General features: G+C 40.3%; 1 protein-coding gene across 2 annotated transcripts; it reads left to right on the forward strand.

The window, feature by feature from the left end:
• Positions 1-305: 305 nt before the first annotated feature.
• epsti1 (epithelial stromal interaction 1) lies at positions 306-21,070 on the forward strand. Of its 2 annotated transcripts, XM_047602086.1 has the most exons (11): positions 306-672; positions 1,685-1,743; positions 1,837-1,920; positions 2,000-2,073; positions 2,261-2,344; positions 3,661-3,734; positions 10,943-11,024; positions 15,058-15,162; positions 17,104-17,174; positions 17,535-17,698; positions 20,809-21,070. In XM_047602086.1, exons 1-11 carry the CDS (start codon positions 521-523, stop codon positions 20,952-20,954), a joined length of 1,095 nt encoding a protein of 364 aa, XP_047458042.1. In that variant the 5' UTR covers positions 306-520; the 3' UTR covers positions 20,955-21,070. The 2 variants fall into 2 exon arrangements, with proteins under 2 accessions (XP_047458042.1, XP_047458043.1); XM_047602087.1 differs by lacking the exon at positions 15,058-15,162 and having other exon boundaries at positions 312-672.
• The last annotated feature ends 872 nt before the right edge of the window (positions 21,071-21,942 follow it).

A 21,942-nucleotide genomic window follows, 5' to 3' on the forward strand; every position in this document is an offset into this window, starting at 1 on the left:
CTCTAGCCACACCCAGGTCTGATTATTGCCATGCCTGTTATCAGTCAAGAAATCACTTAAATAGGACAAAGTGATCGTTGACGAACAAGTAAAATATTATTAACCCATCTCTTAATATATAAAGATTTGTTTTTACATTTAATATGGCATTTAGTTGTAAAGTAATTCATCTCCATGTCTCTCAGATGCCATTCATGCTACTCTTCTGTCCAGCCACCACATTAAGCTCCGCCCTTAAACCATCTGATTGGCCCAACAGAGAGAAAAAATAAATGAAATGAAAAAATAAATAAAAATTGAGGGCTGATTAGCTGGTCTGGATGAATTATACATTTTGAAATAAAGTATTTGATTAATTCACAATGTCATACGCTATTTCGAGTAAAACAATACACTCTACATTGAGAGGCAGCGAGTGCACACTGATGATGTCAGATGACTTCGCTACATTATCATTGTGAAAGAAACCTGCTCCAAGAATAGCTGGTCTCAGACGGACTCCAGACGCTTAGCCTTCATCATGGATCCTCCTCACAGAAACCAGCTGAGCAACACTTCCCTCCCGGGAGGGAACTCACCCGGTGTCTCTGGAAACAGACAAACTCCTCAAAATGTTGACAGAGAAACACCTGAGAACGGGAATCCGCAAGAAGCTGACAGACAGCCTCAGTAGTAAGTAACTAAAATATCTGAAAGTAATATAAATAGAACACACGATGATTTTTAGAAAACAACTAAATGTTATGCTTTTACCATTTAAGGCTTTAATATTAGTTATATTTTATCATCAGTACATATTTATTTATTTATATAACTTCCAGTATAGTTTCCGAACGTCACTTTCGTTTTCGTTTCCTGCGTTTGGAGAGCGAAATGATGCCTTAACGGTTCCTCGTTAATAACAGAACAGAAAAGCTTCATGCCCAATCGCTTTAACATAGGGTACAAGAAAAGTAAAAGAGGTTCTGTAATATATATTTATATATACACACTAAAAGCGTGTGAATAATTTTAACCAGGTATTCGGAAAAATAGGAATTAAAAGTGAGTTATGGTTTTAAAAAACATTAAAACACATTTTACTTTAATGGCAATTTACTTACCATACCTTTGTTTTTCCCAAACAACATCCTGCTCATTATCTGATTCTAAACGCGAGTTAACTAACGTAGTAGTAAATCTTCTATTAGTGACAACATAAATATTATTACGGGAAACATTTGAAAATTAGAGAACTTTTCCCAACAAGAAGGAAGCCCATGAAGGCAGCCATTCCAAAGGTCAATGTCTGCAGAGCATGAATAAATCCACCAGGGGGCAGATGACAATTTGACATTTAAATAGTATATTACAGGGTTTTCAGCAAAGTAGCCTATTTATGATGTGGGTGGAGCAGAGGTCCAGAAACTTGGGAATCAAGTATGATTCATTTGGCATCACAGGGCTAAAAGTAAAAAAGTCATGTTAATGCCACAGTTTAAAGTTGTTTAGTCTTGTGTCTCCATCATAAATTTATTTTACTGTCATTCAATAATATAACGAGAACATCCAATCAAAACAAAGTAGCATTTTAATCTGTTACATTTATAAACACATCTTTTATGCTTTCTGTGGGTTTTTGTGAAAATATCTTGTAGTGAAAAAAGTACTCATGTGTGTCTTTGTGTTTCTTTCCTCATCTTAGCTTAAGTGGATTCACCGTCATTGCACCGAATCAATCTCGTCGAAGCAAGATTAAAACCAGTAACTACTAGAGCTACAGTCACTAATCTAAGTCATCACACATGATTAAAATTTTTCCTCCAAATCAATGACATCTATTCTTTGCTCCGACAGTGGCCCAAAAAGAAGAGGAGGATCTTCAGAGATGGAAAGAGACCCACAGGGTCCCGTCTGTGCATCTGAATCCAGAGAGGCTCGGTAAAACACTTCCCATAAACATTATCCTTCCTTTGTTATCATCAGTTACATATGAGATGCAATCTTTGAATTCATCCAGGGGGTGATGTGACGTTGGCTGAGGCCAGACAGAAGCAATTCACAGAGTCACGTTGCTCCAAACTGCAGAAGAAGGTGTGTGCATTTAACTACAGTATGTATCCTCTTTAAACATATTCAAATATCACAGAGCGGATGAGGCAGTGTGTGAAGTAGGTTTTATAAGCAGGAAACGTTGTAGGTCATCATCTTCTTTTCTTGATTGTGACTGATTGAATTGCAAAGAAATTATTTTTAATTTAATTCAAAATGTCGTTTCAAGCTGAAAAAGGAAGAGATGGACCGGAGGAGGAGGCAAGAAGAGGAAGAGGAGCTGCAGAAGATGAAAACCAGACAGAGAGAGAAGGTGAGAGCAACATTAAAACCACAAGAACCAGCCAATATACATTACCTGGCCAAAAAAAAGTCGTCACCTGGATTTACCTAAACAAATAGGTACAAGCTTCGTTAATTGAAACTACAGCAATTACAGGAAGATATGTACAATCTAAGATTAATAGAAACTGTATTACAGCAGGATACATAACATAAAATAATCCCTTGAAGGAGGAATGAAGTTCTGGAGAGATCCTTCTTCTTATACTAGAACAGTTGATTTGGTTTAAACTGTACTGAGGTTTTAATTTTTAAAAAGAAAGACTTGACATCGTTACCAGACAAGAATAATATCATGTTTAGCCTGCAGATGTCAGTAGAGACAAGCTTCCACCTGAGCTGCAGCAGCAGTCTCCCTCCCAGGCCTGACTTTAAAGCCATGAGAACCACCTGATTAATGGGTCTGTGGGTTTCCAGCCGCCGAAGACGGCTCCTTGCTGTGTCCTTAGACATGTTCTACTCTGCGTCTGGTGGGACGGTGGTTAATGGACGGCTACAGTTGTGGAGAAAGGTGATTAATGTTGGCGTTCCACAGACCCTTTCCTGTCGCGCCATGACCTCTGAGAGGCCAAAGGAATGTTCTGGTAATCCAGAGAAGAAAGAAACACATGTCTTCTCAGAATATAGGCGTGATCTAACGAGGGGCTGGCATAAGTTTCGTTTGGGCTTAGCGTGCAGGGCCTATTAAATATGAAACAGTTTGCACATCTGCAAGATCAGGCAACTAAAGCAATTAAGCATCTTAATCTTAAGGGACAGAAATATCCCGTTTGATAGTAAATGCTTATTGACTCATGCACCGCTAGAGTTGCCAGAATGTAACATCAAACTGAAAATGTAATTCAGACACTAAAATGGTAGTTTCAAGACAGAAAAGATGTCTAAATTGTCTCTGAGCATTTTGCTTCACATGGGGTAAACATCAGATGAGGAGTTTCTATGAGGGACAGAAAGATGGAAGTAGAAAAACAACCAGTTGTTGAAACTCCTCCTCAAACTTCTTCATGTAAACGCAGTCAGTGAATAAATGCATCACCTCACAAAAACTCTCAGATGCTCTAAATAAATAGGATTAAAATTCAGGAAGACGTTTCAATGCAGCTGATAGTTACTATTTTAATATTATCGTGTAAACTATAAACATGTCATGCAGGTTTGCTGGATGCATGACTCAGATGTCAGACTCAGTCAGTGAATGTCTCTGGTGCATGTTAAAGAGAACATAAAAAAAATAAAAAATAAAGAGAACATATATATAATGTGACTGCTGACTGTGCTGCCCTGCAGGCCGAGCACCTGGAGCAGAGGAGGCAGCAGGAGGAGCAGAGGAGGAGGGAGCAGTTCAGGCAGGATCACCTCAGGTCAGGCCTGGATCAGGTTCTCTCAGGTTTCATCCCTGTCACCCTGCGGTATTCACTTGTTGTTGTTTTTTGTGTTTTCTCCCGCTCTGCTAAAGATCTTAGTCATAGATGTGGTATCAGATTAAGTGTACAAAGAAAGCACCCAACGTCTGATCCACAGCTGACCTACAGAGCACCTATCGTTTGAGCTTTTTATTAAGTTTGATGTTCTGTTGGCAGGCGAAAGAAGAACAGAGCATGTCAGCTATAAATATCAGAGGAAGTCAGGCAATGTGATTTATCACCCTCTCTACTAAAGCAACAGAAACCTGGTAACAGACGTTCTGACCTGTCACAAGTGGACTTACTAATGGCTCAGTTTCACTAACTGTCCCCGTAAGCCGTGACTGTGCACCAGTGTTCGCGTTGACATCCAATTTTGATTTAATTTTTTTGGTAACACTTTCTATGAAGGTTGTACTTATAATGCCCTATGAATGCACTCATAATGTTTTATAAGGTGTCTATAAAGCATTATAATGGTCATTATTACCATCTATACATATTCACAAGTCGTCATAACCAACGTCATGATGCATTATGACAACTGGTTATGAATGATTATAATTTTAATCTGAATAGTGCATTATAAATATGTCAATATCTGCCTAGTCACTTGTTCATTTTATGATGCATCATAACTACTTTGCTTTGCTAAATGTGCATAGTGATGCATAATGAGTTTTGACTTCGCCTATAGTGCTTTATATCTGTAGTTATAAGTATATGTAATAAAGTTATAATAATGTATACATCTCCCTACAGCACAGTCATAAACAGCTATGCAATTTCATAAGTGCCAATTGTCAGCGCTAAGTAAAGTGACAAGAATATGACTCTATTATTAACAGATATAAGTTACTATGAGTAATTAAAAGGTGCAATGAACTAAGTCCTGAGTCTGGCATCTTTACCCCATATGCACAATGTTAATATCATAGGTGTTATTTGTCAGCTTTAGGTAAATTAGTGCAAATGAGGTGTTGTGGATATAAGACTATTATAAACAAATATGAGGCACAATGAAATGAGAGCCTGGACAGTAAAGACAAAAGGAATGCATTTAGTTCACTTTATTTTCATTTAAACCAACACACATAATCAGAATGATTATCAATGTTCTGAGCACATTACACAAACACATGAAACAGGCCACAAAAGTGGCACGGCGTGGTCCTAGAGATGTGTCTCTTAAAAGTGCCTTTGGGTTGGTGAGGTGATTCAGGGTCAGAGGTCAGGAGATGGTTTGACAGCAACTACAAGAAGAACAGAGGCAAATCTTTAGTGCTCTAGCTGGGTTTGTTTTTATGCAGAAAGGTTTGATTGAAAACACATAAGCAGATCACGTTTTTTTGTTTAAAGCAGCGTAATGAGACATTATGTTACCGCATATCGTGCAGGCAACGCAGATTACCCGCAGGTGGCTTAAGATAGCTAGAGGAAAGTTACCGGACACGGCTATTTTTAACTCACAAATTAGATCGTTTTCATATTCTTGCGTTTAATTATTGAAACCATTCGAAATCATTGCTTTAATATGTAAACGATGTGCTTCATGTAAGCAAAGTAAGACATTAGTTCACAAAACATTAGCAGGACAGAGAGACAACCTACCTGTCCTGGAGAGGACTCAGCGGAGAAAGGAAAGAAAAGCCGCTTTACGACTAGTACATAGATTAGTACATACAGTCAATGCTTTACGACAGTGGGAGGAGCTGGGGACGGAGGTGGGTGGGGTCTGAGGTCAGGGGTCATGGACTAAGGAATGACATTTCTACAATAATAATAATATAAATAAAAGCGATATTAAAATAATATCTGACGGCATTCAATTAACGCGGACATTTCTAGCGACCCTTTATGAAGAAGCGGTGTCACGGTGGATGTGAAATTGTCACGAAAATTAATCTATTGTTTGGTGCCTGCCGATTTTTCTCAAATTTTCATGCCGCTCGAAACGAATTTCAAACTGATGTATTTCAATTGGAAGTTATTTCGTGCTATGAGGACGACTGTCAATGTGACACTGCGCAATGAAGAGGTTTGATTTTATTTCATTTAGACTAGATTTGTAATGGTCTTATTTCGGTTTTTAATGTAACGTCAATTTTGCTGCAGGATTCGGCACTTTGAGATTCGAAAAAAAAAAATTAATGGTTATTTGTTATATCGGTCTCTTATACAGGATCGCTAGAAATGTCCGCCTTTATTGAATGCCGTCAGATATTATTTTAATATCGTTTTTATTTATATTATTATTGTTGTAGAAATGTCAGTCTTTAGTCCATGACCCCTGACCTCAGACCCCACCCACCCACCTCCCTCCCCAGCTCCTCCCACTGTCGTAAAGCATTGACTGTATGTACTAGTCGTAAAGCGGCTTTTCTTTCCTTTCTCCGCTGAGTCCTCTCCAGGACAGGTAGGTCGTCTCTCTGTCCTGCTAATGTTTTGTGAACTAATGTCTTACTTTGCTTACATGAAGCACATCGTTTACATATTAAAGCAATGATTTCGAATGGTTTCAATAATTAAACGCAAGAATATGAAAACGATCTAATTTGTGAATTAAAACTAGCCGTGTCTGGTAACTTTCGTGTAGCTATCTTAAGCCATCTACGGGTAATCTGCGGTGCCTGCACGATATGCGGTAACACAATGTCTCATTACGCTGCTTTAAACAAAAAAACGTGATCTGCTTATGTGTTTTCAATCAAACCTTTCTGCATAAAAACAAACCCAGCTAGAGCACTAAAGATTTGCCTCTGTTCTTCTTGTAGTTGCTGTCAAACCATCTCCTGACCTCTGACCCTGAATCACCTCACCAACCCAAAGGCACTTTTAAGATCCACATCTCTAGGACCACGCCATGCCACTTTTGTGGCCTGTTTCATGTGTTTGTGTAATGTGCTCAGAACATTGATAATCATTCTGATTATGTGTGTTGGTTTAAATGAAAATAAAGTGAACTAAATGCATTCCTTTTGTCTTTACTGTCCAGGCTCTCATTTCATTGTGCCTCATATTTGTTTATAATAGTCTTATATCCACAACACCTCATTTGCACTAATTTACCTAAAGCTGACAAATAACACCTATGATATTAACATTGTGCATATGGGGTAAAGATGCCAGACTCAGGACTTAGTTCATTGCACCTTTTAATTACTCATAGTAACTTATATCTGATAATAATAGAGTCATATTCTTGTCACTTAGCGCTGACAAATAGCACTTATGATATTGCATAGATGTTTATAACTGTGTGCTGTAGAGAGATGTATACATTATTATAACTTTATTACATATACTTATAACTACAGATATAAAGCACTATAGGCGAAGTCAAAACTCATTATGCATCACTATACACATTTAGCAAAGCAAAGTAATTATGATGCATCATAACATTAACAAGTGACTAGACAGATATTGACATATTTATAATGCACTATTCAGATTAAAATTATAATCATTCATAACCAGTTGTCATAATGCATCATGAAGTTGGTTATGACGACTTGTGAATATGTATAGATGGTAATAATGACCATTATAATGCTTTATAGACACCTTATAAAACATTATGAGTGCATTAATAGGGCATTATAAATACAACCTTCATAGAAAGTGTTACCATTTTTTTATAGTTTTAGTTGATGAGCATTCCTTGCATTTTTGGCATATTTTGATTTATTACATTAAGTCAAACAGCAACTAACAACATTCAGTACATTGTTTTAGATAGAACGTTTATTCTCTGAAATGTCAAATTACAGTGCCATAAATAAACCAGTACAATGCCTGAACACATATTCCTGAGATAACTTGCCTACCAGTTCATTCCAGAGGACAGTACTCATAACCATTGTTGTGGTAAGTCAAGTTCAAACATAATGAGGTGAAACTATTCAGGGTGAACACATCTCATCTCATCTTCTACTACAGGTTATCCTCACAAGGGTCACGAGGGTTGCTGGAGCCTATTGTTTCACAATACACTCACACTCAGGCAATTAGGGTCACCAGTTAGCCTAATAAGTATGTCTTTGGAGGTGTGAGGAAACCGGGGTACCTGGAGAAAACCATGCAGATGCAGGGAGAACAGGCAAAATCCACACAGGAAGGCACGACTTATACACAAGAAGGATTCATTCAAGGAATTACATTTATGGACAGTTTTAATTAAATGCTAATCCATTAGCATCTCTACTGTCCACTGTTCAAATACGCGTCAGCTTTGGGACGAGATCCTCCTATCCTCCGAACTCGACACCCTCCACCACCCAGCTGCACCTAGAAATTGTTTCCATAAAAGTTATGAACAGAACCGGTGACAAAGAGCAGCCCAAGAGGAGTCCAAGCCTCACTGGGAACAAGTCGGCTACACGGACTGAACTCGCACTCCTTTCATACAGGGACTGCCCCTAGCAAAGGGCCAGGATTCCCCTGGGGATACGGTTATAGGCGTTCTCCAAATCTGCAAAACACATCTGGACTGGTTGCGCAAACTCCCATTTCTCCTCCAGCACCTTAGCAAGGGTAAAGAGCTGGCCCATGGTTCCACTTCCGGGATAAAAACCACATTGTTCCTCCTCGATCTGAGGTTAAACTATCGATCGGACCCTCTTTTCCAGCAGTATGCTGTAGATTTTCCCATGGAGACTGAGGAGTGTGATCCCCCTATATTTGGGACACACCCTTTCTTAAAGATGATTAAAGATCATTCTCTCCTGGAGCTCCACTGCCGAGGAGTTGTTTCAGTACTTCAGCGACTTCTGCCCCCCATTGAACGGCCCAACTCCAGGGTCTCTGGCTCTGTTTCCCCTAAGGAATACATGTTGGTGGGATTGAGGAGCTCCTCAAAGTACCACCGCCGGTCAGCAGCTCCCTGTTCCCACCGAACACGGTGTGGGTGAGTTACTGCCTGCTGCCAATGAGGTAACAGATAGTCTTCTTCCATAGCCTCACCAAACTCCTCCCACGCCCAAGTTTTTGCCTCAGCAACTACCCTGGCTGCAGACTGCTTAGTCATCCGGTACCAGTCAGCAGTTTCCAGAGACCCATAGACCAGCCATGCCTTGTAGGCCTCCTTTAGCCTGATGGCTGCCCTAATTTCTGGTGTCCACCAGCAGGTTCGGGGGTTACCGCTGCGACCAGCACCAGTGACCTTGTGGCTGCAACTTGTGATAGCCGCCTCAACAATGGTGGAGCAGAACATGGCCTATTCGGACTCAATGTCCCCGACCACCCCTGGGACATGTTTGAAGCTCTGTTGGAGGTGGGAGACCATCTTGACAGGTACTTGTGCCAGGGCCCAGCAGACCCTCACTATTGGTTTGGACCTACCAGGTCTGCGCGGTGTCTTCTCCTGCCATTTGATACAACTCACCACCAGGTAGTGATTAGTTGAAAGCTCATCTCCTCTTCACCCAAGTGTCCAGAACATACGGTCGCAGGTTCAATGATTCGACTACACAGTCAATCACTGACCTACGACCTAGGCTGTCATGGTGCCAAGAGCACAGATGAACAACCTTATATTTGAACATGGTGTTAGTTATGGACAAACTGCGACTCGCACAAAAGTCCAATAGCTAAGAACCATTTGGGTTCAGATCAAACAGGCTGTTCCTCCCAATCACGTCCCTCCAGGTCACGCTGTCATTGTCCACGTGAGAGTTGAAGTCCCTCAAGAGGAGAATGGAGTCCCCAGTCAGGGCACAATCCAGCATCCAACCTAGAGGTTGGGTGGCTACTCTGAACTGCTGTTCAGACGCATAAGCATAAACAAACAAGAGTCAGGACCCATTCCCTGACCCAAAGGCGCAGGGAACCAACCCTTTCGTCCACTCGGGATAACCCCAACATGCAGGCAGAGAGTCTTGGGGCAAGCAAAAAGCCCATCCCGGCCCGTCGCATCTCACCTGGAGAAGCTCTGGCAAGGAAGAGAGTCCAATCCCTCTCAAGGACTTGGGTTCCAAAGCTGATGCTATGTGTCGAGGTGAGGCCGACTATATCTAGTCGATAGTGCTCAACCTCCTCCACAAGCTCTGGCTCCTTCCTCACCAGAGAGGTGACATTTCATGTTCTAAGAGCAACATTCCACAAATTCAGTAGTGTAAAACATCAACTAGTAAAGTACTTAGACGAGACTTCTTTAACTTAATTTAGTGACCGTAATGGAGGCTGCATCAATATTATAGTGATGCTCCTTCAAATGTTGTATTCTATCTCATTTGTAGCCACAGGGCTGGTAGCAGCTTGCTAATGCTAACTGAGATCAGATAGGCCAACGCTCCTTATCCAGTGGACAGGAACACACATTCAGAAAGACAGTCAGCCCATATGTAGAGATCACGCATTTTGAATGTACAATATTCAAATTACAATAACAATAACACTCTAGTCTCATCATAGTTTTTATTATGAGATGATAGTTTTCGCTAAACAACATTTCCTTGCTGATGATTTTTCATCATTGTCTTCATTAATTAATTGGATGAATTTGGGTTGTTCATAAAATCTTTTGTAAAAGGGTAGTTAATTTATATATACACATTTTCATAATGTTCTTGTACTTTTACTGCTAAAACAAAGAGAAAAACTTTGAATTGTTGATATTTATAGGTTATTATTAACCTATAAATAATTAACATATATTAAATGCACATATTTTAAATGCACAAATAACACAAAGAATAGTCTGAAGAATGACAACTAAATTGACATATAAAGTCAGTGGAGTTCCCCTTTAGAGTTTCCAGAATATTATTCATGATGTAGATACAATGATGATTGTGAAAGTCGAGGTTTTCACTCCTTGTTCTCCGACAGTCTGTCTCACCATTCTGAATCGATTAACCTGATGCATTTAGAATTTGAAACGCATCCCAACCTCAATGGGAAATTGCTTGTCAAGTAGAATCTCTGGCTTCCTCTCAGGAGAAACAATGACAGGAGACAGCAACCCAATGTGTGAACCTGATGAAACAATGAAGATATTTAGAGACGGGGTCTAGTGCAGATCAGATGCTGTGTGAGGAGCGGTGTCAGACGGGGACAAACTGTCTCGATCAAACGTGTGGGACTGAAAGAAAGAGAGAAAAATAAAACCATTTGACTTTTTGAAACAGGCGAGACAAAGGATGTAAAGTGTTGGTTTATTGCAGGTCAACTGAGAAATTTCTTCAGAGGTGTGAGAAGATAGTTCCACTGGCGGCCAGCAGTGAGGCGCACATGTCAAGAAAACAGGTGAGGGGCCCAGTAACAGCAAACTAGCAGCTGTTCATCAAATGTGTGGAAATACTTCATTAAAGATGAAGCCCATACTAGCATGATATGTTAGCCCTGAAATACAACTAAACTACTGCAATGTACTCTCATCTTTATTTTCACTCTTTATTTATTTATATTTACTGTTATTTCAGCTTACACAATTGAGGCCACGTCTTCCAAGCTTGGAGCTGTGGATTACTATTAAATGCTAGTGATGGTGCTGAGTTGCAGCCTGTTTTTATGCAGGCTGTACACATCTGCAGCTCACAGTATGTAACACATATAGTGTACACATGTCTCTATGACTGGCAGCATTGATAAGGTTATGAACCCAAATAATCAGGATTTCCGCTTGCTTGCAGTCAGAAAAGAAATTTTAGTCATACAATGCTGTTTTCTGAGTAAATAGTTTTCGTTGAATCTTCGTCATCCAAGGCCGAGGCCGGGTGGATATTAAGCTGCATCTCTACTAAGCTTAAATGGAGTGAGGAGTCGTCCCCCCCCCACATACACACACACACACACACACACACACTCCCTGCAATTATCTCCTGGTCACAGTCGGGGCGTCACTGCCAGATCATAGCTAGAGTAAAAGGAAGAGAAAACACAGAGGAACATGCCACTGCTTTTCCTCCTTCTTGCCTCTCGGTGTCTGTCTTTCACTCTTTTTTTTGTGTCTGCTTCCTTTTCTCTTTTCTCAGCCGCTCTTCCTTCTCTGAGAATGTTGGTTTTCCTGGGAGGGAGTGGAGGGCCAGCAGAGTTCAAGGGACTTCCCAGAGTTCACGCTGAGTAGAAACAGAAAAGTTAAAGTTACGCATGGCTGCAAGGTTTCTTCTTCTGCAGAATACATAGGGCAATAGTAACCTATGCAGGTGAAAGTACCTGGATGACAACAATGCTCCTCGCCGATAAGTGACATGCATCGTCACTGACGATATATAAACAAACTCCTGCCGAACAAAAATTTAAAAAGAATAAAAATTATGTAAGATTATAAATCAAAATGTGGATATACAGAGTCAAAATTGTAGGAAAAACCATACAAATGTAACTATGTATGCAACTCATGAGTTGTGACAAAGTTAAATTAAGTGTAAATGTTAAAAATAAAAAGTTATGAGATAAAATGTCAAAAAAAAAGAAAAATCCAAAAGGCAGTGGTGTGAGATAAAAAGCAAAATAAACGAAGGATGAATCATTTTATTTTCTTTAATCTGCCGTTCCAGGAGCCCTTGTCATGGTGTTTTTCTTTTCAGCCAGTTAGCCTGGCTGTCCTTTCCATGGAAAGGGAACTATTCTGGAACATGTCTGATTTCAGTGGATGGGTTAACCGATCGTTCTTTTAAAGACAAACGAGCAAATACTGAAGAGTTGTTTAATTCAATTTTGAAAGTATGAAATTGTAGCCAGGAAGCCAGCCTGACTTCCTTCTACCACAAAACGTTTGTGGAGGAAAGTTGTTCTTGAGTCTCTCCGTTGGGGTGCCAGGTCAATCAGATCGGACGGGACTTAATGTGGCGATGGACAGAAGAGTAACAGTTGTCATACTTGTCATCTGAGTGAGTAATGATTTGATGAGAATAAACACCCCGGTGTGTTCTTGCCCTGCCCGTTGTACTGAGGACTCATCTGGAGGTAACTTGTGTGGACATGGTTTCCCAGAATTTCATTGCATTGCATTTCAAGTATGCTGTTGTTGCAGTTACAGTGCTGTTGCTATGCAGTGGGGGTGTCTGGTCTGGTCTAGGTGGGTGCTACATGTCTAAGTAATAATCCACATTAATGACAGATCCAAAGGTTTCCCAGCAAAAAATTGGATTGTTACAATATGGTCAATTTCATGAACTCATTTCATCCTGTGGTCATAATGTTGTGGCTGATCAGTGTACAGCTTCAGTTTATGGGGCATCCACTTAACCAGGTGAGATAGTGGGGTGTCCAAAAGTCAACATTTTTACACTGCAGGTGGAAATTCAAACACTTGCTCTCACTCCACATAACTTTCCTCCTAATCAACCACACCCTCTTGTGTCATTGCTGCCATAAATCGTTAATAAATAGTTGCCGTCAGTTGTTGGTGTTAAATGTGAAAAGGTCCCGTTTTATTCTTAGCTCAGATAACACAGGTTTATTGGAGAGTGTTGACAGCTGGAGTTGGAACATCAGATCCTCTCCACCCAGCCCGTCAGTGATGTTATAGCAGAGCAGGAAACACAAACATCAGTGCTGGTAAAAGAGCAAACACAGCCCATGGAGGAAAGAGTTTTATTGTTGTGCTTTTAATCTTCTCAGACAGACCGGATTTAAATCAGCGCTGATAAAGTCGGGTCAGGACTAGTAGGATCAGTTACTGTGTTAGAGACGTCTCTGTTTAGTGGAGGGACACAGAGACATGATGATGATGATATCTCCTTCTGTTATTTGTTTTTTTTACATCTTCATCCTAGAAAGTTAGCTAAAACAAGAAGCAACCGTTTATTTCTTTTTATTATATTTTATGTCAGATCTGGATGAGAGGGGAAATTTCTCTTCTCTTCTCATTTGTCTCTCTTTATTTTGCTAACATATCTTTCTTTTTTCGCCTCCACTCCTTGGGTTTTTCTTTACTGTCTGCCTTTTCTGGCTTTCTTTCATTATACTCTCATTTCAGCTCTCCCACTTGTCCTCTACTCTCTCTTCTTTCATCTCATTGTCTGTCCTTCTCTCTTTCCTCTTCTTTCCTCTCCTCTGTTGTTTCATCTTCTCCTTCTTTTCTCTCCCTTTCCTCTTCCTCGTCTTCTCCTTTCCTCTTATTTCTCCACTTCTCCTCTTCCCACTTCTTTCTTCATCATTGTCCATCTTCTCTTCTCTTCTCTTCTCTTCTCTTCTCTTCTCTTCTCTTCTCTTCTCTTCTCTTCTCTTCTCTTCTCTTCTCTTCTCTTCTCTTCTCTTGTTTGATCTGTTCCTCATCTTTCCTCTTCCTCTTTTTTCTCCTCTCCTTTCTCTTTTTTTCATTTGCGTGTCTCCTTCTGTCTTTCCTCTCATTTTCTTATTCCTCTCCTCTCCTCTCCTCTCCCAGGCTGCAGGTCTCAGTCATAGACGTCATAGATCAGCAGATAAAAGCTTGCGGTGGCGGAGCAGCAAAGGTTGAGGGTCTTGATGTGGTTCTGGGATGTGTTGTTCTTTCAGCAGTGGCTCCATAAGAACGATGGATCTACCCTTCACATCCTCTGTTTGTAGGCTTGTGCTCATGGGTAAAGTGTGTGTGGGAGGGAGGAGGAGGGGGTCAGATTTAATACTCATGCTTTGATGGAGCATGTGTTCACACAGGTGGCCTTTACCACCACCCAAAGAGAGATGTTTGTGTAGGGAAAGAAAATCAACTTTTCTGATATACACCCATCATGGAATACCATTATGACGACCGTCCTAATATTGTCTAGGTCTCCCTTGTGCCTCCAAACCAATTGTGACTCATCAGAGAATGGACATGTGTCTTCTAAGGGTGTCCTGTGGTGTCTGGAAACAGGATGATGTTAGTGGGGGCCTTTGGGTCCTATGGGTTGAGGGGAGGGGCCTCTGAGCATCATCCCACAGATACTTGATCAGTTTGGGATCTAGTGAGTTTGGAGGCCAGGTCAACACTTTGTGCTGTTCTTCATGTTTTTTAGTTGTTCCTAAAGTGTTTTTGTGTGTGTATCTGTGTCAGGCTGCATCCTGCTGGTGATGGCTGCTGCCATCAAGGAGTGCCATTGCTATGGGGTGGGGGTGTCTGGTCTAGGTGGGTGCTACATGTCTAAGTAACATCCACATGAATACCAGGTCCAAAATATTTGAAAATACTTGTGATGCTCTTAATTAGGACTCTTATTGCCTAAGATAAGACAAGTGAACTTCTACTTCCTGCATGTTTTCTTTTTTTCCTCTTGGGACAGCTGCTGATTTGCTCACACTTCATGCATCTATATTCACATCCTCTTTAATGAGACACTCATTCTTTTATTCTTTTTTTTTTTAAAATGCTCAGTCATGTTACAAGGGGTCAAGAAGTCCAGGGACTATTGTAAAGGCTATGGAAGCAGAAACAGATGTGTGGTGGTATCATACCAGAGTCAAGCAGATCAGTCTCAAGGTGTGGCAATATATAGAAGCATTATTGTTACTGTGCTACATGTACAGTTAATCTTGTACCAGGATGTTCAATAATCATATTTATTACTAATATAATACTTAGATTCAAATTCAAGTTTCAACTTTTTTTTCGTTTGGTGATCGTTTTGTGTTACAGCTTGTGGCTTGAATTTCTGTAGGAACTCTTCTCTTCAGCCAATTTTTTTGAAATCCTGAGTCTTGCACTCTCTCATGTGATGCATCTTGCACCCTGGACACCTTTGGGGCAAAAATGTACACGTGCAAAAAAAAAACATAAAGTCCCCATGCATCAATTTTATCAATTCACAGTGAGTTTTCAGGATTTTAACCCTGTAAATGCCAGTCTGAAAATACAAAGTTATTTTTTTTTACAAAACACAAAAACTGCATTATTTTTGATAAAATGAACTGTAGGATGATGGGTCTTTGGTGGTAATTGGAGTCTTGGTTGTGTCAAGGATAAGCAGTAAAATTGATTTGATTGTATCATTATTTTTTATGTAGTGTCAGATTTAAAATATTGCAGCCTCTGGACACCTTTGTGGCAAAAATGTACACACAGCCATAAAATTCTCATACATCAATATTTTATTCAGCTTTTTTTTTTCTTCCATAAATCACTTAAACAACTTTACACCTTCTCAAAACTATCAAAATTTCAATAAGTTTAAGGATTTTAACCCTTTAAATGCCATTCTGAAAAGTTTTAAATGTTTTTTACAAAAAAAGTCAAAAACTGTTTTTTTCCCCCCATAAAATAAACAGTAGGTGGATAGGGCTTTGGTGGTACTTAGAGTCTTGAATATGTCAAAGATTAGCAATAAAATTGATTTGATTGCATTAGTATCTTTTATGTAGTGTCAGATATTCACTCTGGACACCTTCTTTGCCAAAAATGCCCCATGGACTTCCATTATAACTACATTTTTTAAATCTGTCATTCCAGTATAACATGTATATTAGAAAACTAGTGATATTTAGAATTTTTACTGTACTGTACTAGGGGGCCCAAGTGTGAGTGTGTCTGTGTGTGGTCTGTGTGTGGTTTTGTGTGCGTGTGCAAGAGAGACAGTGTGTAGCATGAACGGATCATTTCATTGTTGATAAGAACATCCTGAGGGATGTTTTTCATGAATCTTGCATGAAATATTTTTATTTTCCACCTTTTTTGGTGAAATAGCTTTTAAATTGATTCATCAATGTGAACATCTAATTTGCAAACTGCAACAACATTGAAAATGACAACAGAAGAGAACTCAACAGAACATATGACCTGGAAACAAAGGCTATATGTGATATGTGATGTACGTGTGTGTTTTAGAGAAACTGATTTTTAGCATGTACTTTACTGGCTTGCTGGGGATCTGCTGTCTGAATTTGGAGGGAATTTGGAGGGATTGAAGCTGCTCCAATTACCTCCGAAGTCCCATCCACCTCCTGTTTATTTTATGGAAAATAATTCAGATTTTTTTTTTTTTTTAATAATGAAATACTTCATCATTAGTCTGGCATTTAAAGGGTTAAAATCCTTAAAGTTACTGAAATTCTGGTAGTTTTGAGCAGGTCTGAAGTTGTTTAAGTGATTCATGAAAATAAAACATTGATGTATGAGGATTTTATGGCAGTTTCTTTATGTGTGTACATTTTTTCCACAAAGGTGTCCAGAGGGTAGTAAATTTGAGGACGGCATAAGGGTTAAAGTCAACCTTGCTGGGAACTAAATAACAATCCATTGTGAGTGTGTGTACATAACTGTCCATACCTTATTAAAAAGCTCCAAAAGCTCCTATCAGTGGGTCTTTTATATATTTACTGTAACAGTAATACTGATAAGTCGTGTTGCTGCTCTCTCTCTGTTCCCAAGGGAACATTTAACTGCTAGCTGTTAGTTATCGTAACCTTTGGTTTATCTTTCTGTCAGAGCGAGGACGTGGAGCGCCATCAAAGAGAGCGGCCGAGAAGTGCCAGAGAAGTGCAGCTGGAGCATGAAAGGTACAAGCACAATTTCTATATTTGTTCACATTTAACCATCCACAGCAGCACGGGAGAGTCGGACGCAGGACTCAGTGGAAATGTTGGAGCCAAATACAAACTACTCAGGCTCAGATTAATCGTTTGTTTTGCTCATCCCTTCGGAATCAAACCAGCACAGACTGGCTGGGTCGCTGAATGTTAAGTGGCTTCATGCCGTTTGACCAACCTCACCATATTTTAGCGGGCAGGGACGTTTAAAAAGCTGTCAAACACTTCCCCCTCACTGCTATTTGGAGCCTGTAGGCATGCAAGGTTATGAAGCACAATGTTTACAAGATTTATGCAGACAATTCTTTTTAATTCAATATATTTTGACAGGGTGAACTCCGCCTTTTTGGACAAACTGGAGGGTCTTAGCAAACAAGCCCAAAAGGAAAGCGTTGTGGAGGCCGAGCGTGGGCAGGACTTTAGACAATGTGCGACAGCAGGACACCTGAAGCCAGACCAAGACCATAGCTGCTCTGGCTGGACAGAGGAAGCCGGTGAGCTGTGACTGAACGTGTGAATAACCTCCAATCTAACATTCTCATTTTTGTAGCAGTGTTGGTTAACCAAACCTAAATCAGGCAAGTGACAAGAGCTGCCCAGCTCATCATTTCCTCAGTGAACCGTCTGTTTAGTCTGTGTTTAAACCAAAGACCTTGACATGCTTCAAAATGCAGGCGGGAAGTTATGCGTGGTACGTTGTGATACTTGAGTTCATGGTCAGCATTCTGATCCTGCTGATACTTGTAGTTTGCGGGTTAAGTAAGTGTGAGTAAGAGAGTCTTTTCTTACTATGGATGGAACAAAATATCACATGTTAGTTTGTGAGTTTGCAGACACCAAGCAACACATGCAAACACACTCCGTCTTTAAGCATGTGTCAGTCAGAGAGAGGGAAAATGCAGACTGGGCCCATGGCCAGACATGCCTGAGGGGTCCCACCCTTTTCTAATTGCTCTGGATCGACACCTGACTGAATGCCTGCACATATCTAAAATACCTGACACCCACAACACAGGAAAACAAAACAGAGTGTCATATTTATTACCTACTTAGTTTCGTGCAGCAGGTGAATAAAGTTGCACTTGACTGTATTGCACTGTTTAGCGTAAACAGTAGGTGATGCTAACATCATGAATACTGCTGCTTCTCCACAAAACAAGATTAATCAAAGAAAACTTTTGTCACATGTCACCAAAAATGGAAAAATCAAAGAAACGCCCAACAGTTTTTCCCCTAACTGCCTTTTCTTATGACGGATGGAACGAAATATCACAGTTAAGTGTGAGAGTTTGCAGACTGGACACTGTGCAACACATGCAGACTTTATTACTTTATTAAGTATCTGTCAATCAGTAAGAGGAGAAATTCTTCCTGGTGAGACTGACAGACTCTGGGCCTATGGCCAGACATGCCAGAGTGGTCCCATTGTTTTCTAATTGTGGAGCTGTGGATCAACACCTTGACACCTGACTGAATGCTATTGCTAAAATACCTGACCCTCACAACACAGAAAGAGAAAACAGTCATTCACTGTCACTTTCTTCATTTCCTGCATCTGCACAGGTGAGTTCTGCAGGCATGTCCAATCTAAGGCCAAATTCTGAACATATGCTGGAACATGGCCCACACATGGAACTTGCTCTTGACTATGATGTACTATTTAGTTTTAACAGTTGGTGGCACTAACATGTCAAATGCTGCAACATCTTAACAAAACAAAATGAATTCCTCAGGTGATCAACAATGGCAAAACCAAAGAAACACAAGATAGCAAGTGACTGCAGAAAATAAGGGGAAGTCTGTCTGTTTTATATGAAATTGTGAAACCAAATGTCAGACCTACACTGGTGCAGAATAAGAGCAGAACGTTCTTTGTGTTTTGTGAATGAGCTGCAAAAAATTACATGAAAACCCTTTAAAGGAAAGCTGTGATGTTATCAAGCATCATTTACAATTATTTTCAGATATGCCTCACCTGAAGGGCCCAGCCCTCGGTAGATTTTTCTGCATGTGGCCCCTTTTTGGTTCATGCAGTTTAACTAAAGTGTTCACAAGCACACACGTTTGTTTTGAAAGGAAGGAAATATTCAAAATTCAAAATGACAAGCAGATGAGTTCACAGCTCTGTGTGCACGTCATTGTCCAGTATGTTTTCAGTGCTTTAATATTTGGTATTACCAGAGCACGGGTTGAAGTGTCTTGGTATTTTTAATACACAGTTATGTTCACCCTCTCCAAAACCATTCATTCTTGATGGCCGTCCCAACACTAGCCACAACAGGGTGACTTCACTGGAGCCAAAATAGCCAAGAATATTTCATGCCCTCAGTCTTGGCGCTGCCCCTGTGGGCACCACTCTGCGTGTTGCTATCCCGCAACATCCTCGTCTACCAGCCCATACTTTTCCGGTGCGATAATCATGTCCTTCCGTTCCGCTGTGACTTGCCCGAGTCAATCTCCTGCCTGGTTTGGTGATGGCCTCTGCTGTCTTTCATTATGTTTCACTGCATCTAAAGTTTCTGGCTCAGGCACATAACAGGGAGAACCATCCAGGAGAAGTTGATGCCAGATGGTACTGTAGTTGTAGGGAAGAGAACACAAAGTGGTTAGAGAGCACAGCATTCAGTCTCCTTTTTGTAAGAGGGTATTCAAGCTTTTTAAGTTGTGCCCTTACTGTGAGTTTCATCTACTGTCATCCCTCTACACTCCTTTCATCCATTCCCCTACCCGTATCTACTTCTTTGCATCAATTAAGATGTGGCCTTTGTTAGTGGATAAAACATGGACTTAAAAGAGGAAACAAGAATGGAATTCAATTTGTATGGCATCTAAACAAGAATTTAAAGCAACTTTAACATAACTTTAAAATGCAGACATATAGTTCAAAAGTCCCTTTCAGATAAATAGATGCAACCATAACACACCAGATCAGGGGACATTTGTAAACTGTGTATGGGAGAGCAACAAAATAAAGAAATCCTGGAGGAAGGTGATCAATCTCAACAGACCTAACCCTGAAACCCCAAAAACATCAATTTGTGAGTCACACATGAGACAAGTGTAGGTCTTTACCCGGAAGAATTTAACCATAATAAATGGCAGCAGCCATTCCCAGCAGGATACAGCCTGACATTTGACACGCACAAAACACTTGAAGAACAACTAAAAAACACAGCACATTTTGTTGACCTGGCCTCCAATTTCACTAGATCCCAAACTGATCAAGTATCTGTGTGATGATCCACAATTGTAATTTAATTTATTTTGTATCTTAGAGCACAAGAGAGAGCGAAAGAGAAGCAGTACTGAAAGGAAGATGGGGATGATACACAACAACATTCTATTTGTTATTAGAAAAAACAAAGAGTCTCCCTTTCTGCTCAACATTTAGAGGATTGCCATTGGTGACTGATTGCACTACCGTTCAGCACAACAGGCAAGAAAAGGGGAATATTGGAAACACACCCTTGTTTCTCATGCAAATGAGAGAAAATTTACAGTATCATGTGTCAGGACAATCAGAAACCCTTCCTTCATCAGGGACTAATATTGAAAAAATATATCTGTAAATGAATGAATTCTTTCCTTTGTTTATTTTTTTCAGAGCCGGAGCCAGACTATGACTGGGCCTTAATGAAACTGATGAACCAATTTCCAGACTGCTGCCAGGACTTCCTAGAGGACATCCTCGAGCAGTGCCATGGTGATCACGAGCAGGCCACCATGCTACTCATCAGCACACTAAGTTAAATTTCATGTGTTTCCTTTATATCGTTTTTGACACTTCAGAAGAAGATTCCAGAGAAAACATGTGTTTGGGTGTTAAGTAAAAAAAAGCAGCAGAATTAAATACCTACAGAGTTGCATGTGCTTCTTGTTGTTTCTGTTTTCGATTACATTACTAAATCCTCGAGTGTTTCGCTGTCTTTTATCTGTGTGCGTGAGTCATGTTGGATTTCTGCCCTGACATGGAGCAGGATTGATGTTCATTCTCACCAGTTTGGTTGAAGGTCATCGTCGTGACTCATAAACTTAAGATCATATTTGGGGCTCTTAATTAAATCAGTGTGTGTGTGGAGATGGAGGACAGCTCTGCATGAACACACCAGACTTTCTGTTGGTTTTATAATCAAAGGGGGATGAGTCAATAGCAGGACAATAAAAAGATGTAGATCCAGTTGGGACTTTTTGTAGGAAGGCCTTTGATTATTGACTTTAAAGTGACAGTAGCTTTAGAGGACTGCAAGATGTCATTTGTTTGGGCATACCTTCAAACTGGTGGAGTTTCCAGGTGAGTGCTCAGCTGCTGGGCCAGTAAGTGCCGGACAGCTTAGAGATGCTTATCACCTGACCAAGGCAACAAAGAACAAAAGGGTGGTACTCTTGACACGATGGGCTGAAAATCCCCTTCTTTTTCTGCATGAGGTCACAACAAGAGTTTTACTGCTGAGGTCATCCGGATGTCTTCCCTGTGGAGGCAGAAACCGAGCGTCACCCTGACCATGCTGCACTTCTGAAGTCCACATGAGTCACAAAAGGTAGAAAAATATTAACATTATTTTGAAGGGAATGCAGTATGAACTCATTCCAAGAACCAGGTGAAATGGAGCAGAAGCTTACAGACACTAGAGAGTTTTACTCCGTCTTCTCCCATCAACTCAACACATTTTCATTCCTCAGCTGTCCTTCCTTTTAGTAACATCAAATAATAAAGTTACTTGCACCCATAAATTCTTGC

Source organism: Mugil cephalus, chromosome 12 (genome assembly GCF_022458985.1).
Source record: "Mugil cephalus isolate CIBA_MC_2020 chromosome 12, CIBA_Mcephalus_1.1, whole genome shotgun sequence".
Taxonomy (NCBI): Eukaryota; Metazoa; Chordata; class Actinopteri; order Mugiliformes; family Mugilidae; genus Mugil; species Mugil cephalus.

Excerpts from the sequence above, each read along its gene's own strand:
- epsti1 (XM_047602086.1), top strand. The coding sequence starts at position 521 with ATGGATCCTCCTCACAGAAACCAGCTGAGCAACACTTCCCTCCCGGGA. Across the intron at positions 3,735-10,942 it reads TTCAGGCAGGATCACCTCAG|GTCAACTGAGAAATTTCTTC; the intron begins GTCAGGCCTGGA and ends GGTTTATTGCAG. Across the intron at positions 17,699-20,808 it reads TGGCTGGACAGAGGAAGCCG|AGCCGGAGCCAGACTATGAC; the intron begins GTGAGCTGTGAC and ends TATTTTTTTCAG.